This window comes from Limulus polyphemus, unplaced genomic scaffold (genome assembly GCF_000517525.1).
Source record: "Limulus polyphemus unplaced genomic scaffold, Limulus_polyphemus-2.1.2 Scaffold4995, whole genome shotgun sequence".
NCBI classification, from domain to species: Eukaryota; Metazoa; Arthropoda; class Merostomata; order Xiphosura; family Limulidae; genus Limulus; species Limulus polyphemus.
Window position 1 is genome coordinate 8428 of NW_013670605.1, and position 5711 is coordinate 14138.

The 5711-nt window shown below is 33.8% G+C and overlaps 1 protein-coding gene across 1 annotated transcript; it reads left to right on the top strand.

Moving 5' to 3' along the window:
- Positions 1–872: 872 nt before the first annotated feature.
- LOC106471971 lies at positions 873–4294 on the top strand. Its single transcript, XM_013932599.1, has 5 exons — positions 873–1085; positions 1209–1252; positions 1384–1449; positions 1835–1898; positions 3054–4294. The coding sequence occupies exons 1-5, from the start codon at positions 1017–1019 to the stop codon at positions 3879–3881; spliced, it is 1071 nt and encodes a 356-aa protein (XP_013788053.1). The 5' UTR covers positions 873–1016; the 3' UTR covers positions 3882–4294.
- The last annotated feature ends 1417 nt before the right edge of the window (positions 4295–5711 follow it).

The following is a 5711-nucleotide window of genomic DNA, read 5'->3' on the forward strand; positions in this document are numbered from 1 at the left end:
AGTAATGAAGAAAAACTGTTATGTTAAACTTATGTCAAAGTTTTTCTTCATTACCCATTCAAGCCGTCTCCAAGCATTACTACTTTGTAAATGTCAGCAGTTAACAATTGTTAATTATATTTTGGGGGCTTAGGTTATACGTAATTAAAGTATTTCCCAACTACAAAGTTCCTCGAATCTCCAGAACTGAATTTTAACATATATTTATTCTGTTTCAGTCTTTTAAAATAGTTATCATTTATTTATTCGAATCTACAAAATCCTTGAAACTTCTGAAAGTCAATACTTGTAATGACATGAACATTCGCTTCTGACACACTCAACATTTTTAAAATAACTTGAATAGTCTGAAAATGTTGAAGCAATGGGAACTGTATTTTTTATTAATTATTTTTTTCAGATTTTCCTACGAGTTCAGTTTGCAAACTATAACCTAACGGTTATCTTATTGAGACATTTTAGGCCTTCATAATTCTTTAAAAACGGTAAACAATTTTTTTTTCTTTCTTCGAATTGCTTTTTATTAGTTAACATTGTTTTGATTATACTCTCACGGTGAACCTTGAGGCTTAATAACAGCTGCTTATTTAAACTGCACTTGTACTAGTCCATTGTACAGTATCAAATGTTTGGAGCTTTTAACTTTCCTAGTAAACACTTTCGAAACAACCACCAACATAACGTCTAACTGACGCTAAATTGACATTTGTAGCATTGCGTGGGTTGTGTTTTGTAACGCGTGTGTACTGTAGAGTGACCAATGATATGTTGCTAATGTCACAAACGCATGACGTCACCATAAGCGGCGGCGGGTGGGGGGGATTTCTATTATGGGATAGCTAAGTTAAAACCGTGAGAGCTGGTGACCAATCATCGACAAGACTACTTGAGTAAACAAGGGCCAGCTTTCTAAGTGGGATAGGCGAAACTAAGAGAAAACTGGTAGGGTAACGGTGTTCGTGTATACGCGGTGAAACTTGTGTCTGCGGTAAAGTTACGTACAAAGCCGGGACGAAATGGAACTTTTAACGGTCGGTGAAAGAGTGTTTGCTGCCGAGTGTATTCAAAAGAAAAGAACTCGTAAAGTGAGTGATTTTACAAACATTTTCATTTATCGTTACATTTCTGTTTTATTTTAATATTCGTATTTAGAAATGATTAGTGGTACTCAACATATTTCAAAATTTAACTCATTTTCCATTTTTTAGGGCCGTCTTGAGTATTTGGTGAAATGGAAAGGCTGGAGCCCAAAGTAAGTAACTATGACTATGATTCAAATGAATGTTCTTGTCGCGATTTGTTATAGGTCCTAGTGGCAATGATTGTTATTAAAGAAAGGCCTGATTAGAAATTATGGTAATATTTTTATTTATTTATTTCCAGGTACAATACTTGGGAGCCTGAAGTAAACATCCTAGACGTGCGATTACTACAAGCCTTTGAACAGAGGTAAGGCTTAACTTGTCTCCACTGTTGAACTTGGCGAAGTCGTATCGCATGCGTTTTCGTGCCTGCTGCCAGCAGCTCGCTAGGCCTACTTCAAAATACAACTTCTCAGTGTGCTGTTAGTGTTAGTTCTAGCAATGCTTCGCAAATTATTTATTTTGGAGTTTTTTTAATTTGAAGTTTCTGGAGTTAACGTTATAGTTTTTAATCTATCACTCCAGAAAATATAGTTTACCATTTTAAATATGTACAGACCATTTTCTAACTTGTAATTTGTACTGAATTTATCTGAAGCTTGTGAAATTCAAATATTTTAGAATAATCTCAGTAACATAATATGAAATATAAGGGTCTCACTTTCAGTAAAAATATCCGTTTTTCTTACCAGCCAACGAGAAAAGGATCCACTATCTGTAAGAAAGTTCCAAAAGGCAAAGAAAGAACAGAGACAGGTAGACTATAGATTTCATCCTGATGAACAAATAGTTATGAACCTACATAAATTTATTTATTTTATGTGTAAAAAAGGATTATGAAAATTGTGATAAGTAGAAGTTAATGCAGTATAGGCGAAAATCAGATTATAATAACACATCAGTATGTCTTTCCTTGGTCACCTTTTTTTTTTGACAATCCCTGATTTTCACGCATATTTTAGTTCCAAAGAAAAAATAATTGTTCGAACATTAGAGTTTATTGTACCCCCATATTGAATATTCCAACCTAAGATGTGTACATTATTATTATTATTATCGTTAATTAGTGGTATTTAAATTCGTAAAGTTCCTTTTTTTTTTACTATTGTATTATATTTATACTTAGCCAGCGTGTTAATTTTTTTTTATAAATTATTATTGTTCTGAAAGGCGCTAATCAGTTTGTCTTCCTACCACTTATAATTGCATAATTCTTATCACTTATACCTATAGTTTATGTTTACTGTGAGAGTAATTTTATTGTATTAATAACTGTTATTTAATCTAGAAGTATAAAGAACTGTGAAAATTGTCTTTGCATTGCTAACAGATGGTCCTGAATGTGGGATTTATTTAACAATTAATTTTTATAAAAACTTTTTAAATATCTCTCACTTACTGTCTGTTCATTTATCAGTCTTTTATTAAAAAATAGAACAGAACCAGTTTTTTTTTCAGTATTTCTAATGAATTGAAATCAAAACATTAATCGTACTTTAGGTCTTGTGGAAAAGATGGATCTTTATTACGAGTTAAAGCATGTTGAATTATTATTCTTAACATTGTAATTAATTTATGCTTTTCTGAAGAATAACCTAATTTGAAGATTTTTAGCGAAAATAAAAGATTGAGATTCTAATTTATTTCCTGAATAATTGTTTTTAATCATGAATTTGTATATTTTTGGCTTTTGTAGTTATATTTTACTGTGAAATTAATTCAACTTATTAAATTATTTTACACGAAACGATAGAAAGATGACAGCGAACAGAAATATATGCTTCATTATGTACAAATGATGTAACGTTGATTATGTAAGCTGAAGTTCAATATTGATTACGAGTAGATATATAGGAACACATTTACTGTTTAGTTGTGTATCGTATGTAAACTTGGTCTTTGGCATTTTAGAGTACTGACGAAAACCTGGAACGGGCGGCGTTTCAAGAACATGACAACAGTGAATTAGTGGTCTCTACTGGGGTGGAAAGTAAACTAAAGCTGAAAGCGGAATCTTCAAACGAGGGGAGTTTTATAACGACATCTAGCGAAGAGATTTGTGAATATGAACCTGTATCAAAAATTTCCAAGTTTTGTAAAGACCCAGGAGTAAACAAAGAGTTTGAAGTTTTTAATCATTTTCAAATTAACCATTCAGCGCCTCATACGACCACAGACACGATACCGAACATCGCGAAAACTTCTGCGGATGAGTCCGAGTATTTGTCTTATAATTTCACCAACACAAGTCAGACAGGCAAGGAACTACCTAGTTGCATACAGAAGCGTTATTTACATATCGACAGCACCCCTGAGCGGAGACCTGCTGGTAACGGTGACACGTTTGGTGTGATAAACTTTCCTGTTGGAACTGGAAATCATTCTGATCAGGAGAACCGACACAGTGACATACGAATGCCCGAAAGTACTACTGATAAGGGAGTATTCAAAAGGAACTCAATACACACCTCATCACCACCCTTCAAACCTAGACCAGACTGCAAGCCATTGGCAGCTGTTACTGCTCTTAGTGCCAACAAGCCCCAAGAGGCGGCGCTTGCTCCTGCTCCGAAATTTTGGCACAGTCAACACCCCCTAGTGGACCAAATATTTATCACTGACGTAACGGCCAATTTGGTGACAGTGACTGTTAGGGAATGTAGCACGAGTCAAGGTTTTTTCCGCGATCGAATGGAAAACGAAAAAGCAAGTAGTGCTGATAAACTAATGCGTGAATAAAGAAAAGATTGAAGAAATGTTCTATGAAAAATAACTTTTTAATTTAAGTTTGGTGCCAGAAGTTGTGAATTGATTGTGTGCGTATAGATACATAGATATATATATATTTTTTTCCAAACAGTTATTTACTTAAGTTGATGCATTTACGATATTAAGGTATTAAATATTTTTGTAAATGTAAGGCATGTTATGTTTTTGAATACTCGTATAATCGAATGTAAAAGCTAATTTTGTAGTTGTTAAATATCCAAAATGATCACTCGGAGACATGTTTAAAACTCACTTTGTGTTTTGTGTTCTCAAAATTTTACGGAGCAGAGTTGTATGTGTATTTTGGGAACAAAAAACTTTTGACTAAGTTTTTGCTGTTAATTAAAGACGATATTCTTTACAAATAAATGCTTTTAAACTTACTGTGGTTTTAATCGTAACACTTAGGAACATAGCATGCTATGTTTCAGAAAAAATATTGCCAAAGTTACGTCTTCCCGAGGTTCCTTCTAAGTCGCCAGAGTTTGATGAAGTACTTACGCGTGCTTTATTACGTAATAATATTTCTAAATGTCTCACGTGAACGTAAGAATGCTGGGCACGTTCGAATGTGATTCTACAAGACGGCTAACACATAATTCTTTTTATATATCCCTTTCTTTTTTTAATTAAATATGTTTCTCAAGGAGATTGGAGCTATAGGATATTATTATACAGCCTTGAATATTAATTGCTTTCTGGAAGGAATTTCTTTAAAAAAAACGTACATTTACACTCCTGAGTTGTAACTATTGCCAACTCAACGACAGAAAAACGTCTCTTTTCGAATCGTGGATAATGTTCTGTAGTTTTTTTTTAGCGAAAATCATTACACGAAAGTTTGTTTATCTGAATACGAATAAACGATGTCGTGAATTGGAAATATGATCAGAGAAAAAAACTGTGTTCATTCGTAAATGATTTTTTCACATTTGATATTAAAACAAAGTTATGCCTAATCTTAGTGTTTGAGTTATGTAACATCGCGAGTGTTGCTAGTGAAGGTCAAGTAGGAAGATTTAAATACGCTTGTAATTCAAATTTAGGCTACCTTACGGTAACGATGTTTGTAATTAAAAAGAAATATTCCAAAATATGGCATGTTTCTCTTCCTATTTTAATAAGTCTTTTTTTTTTACGTGTGAGGAGGCATCAATTAAAATTTTGATTTTAAAACGTTACGAGTGTCGCCAAGGGTAAAAAAACTCGAGGAAATTTAGAAATGTTAGTAACGACTATTTTGATAAAAAGCTTCAGTGATTTACAGGAGATTTAACTGTGAAATAAACCAATATTAACTACAGGCAAAAAAAATCCATAATACGGCAGTAATGTTTAAATTTCAATAACTGAAAGGGGGCCTGGTGGTTAGGGCGCTCAACTCGCAATCTGAGGGTCGCGGGTTCGAATCCCCGTCACATCAAACATTCTCCCCCTTTTAGCCTTGGGGGCGTTATAATGTGACGGTCAATCCCACTATTTGTTGGTAAAAGAGTAGCCCAATTGTTGGCGGTGGGTGTTGATGAATAGCTGCCTTTCCTCTAGTCTTACACTGGTAAATTAGAGACGGCTAGCGCAGATAGCCCTCGTGTATCTTTGCGCGAAATTCAAATCAAACAAAAAACTGAAAGGTCAAAAATGACTTTTTTTTGTTGTTTTACTACTGATAATCGTCACATTCCTAGCTGAGGTAGTTTACCCTAATCGATGTATCAACACTTGATATACGAAAAAATCCTACAGCCAAACACTATCAACTGAAAAATTAGTGACTCGCCAGTAGATAAACCAAATTAATCC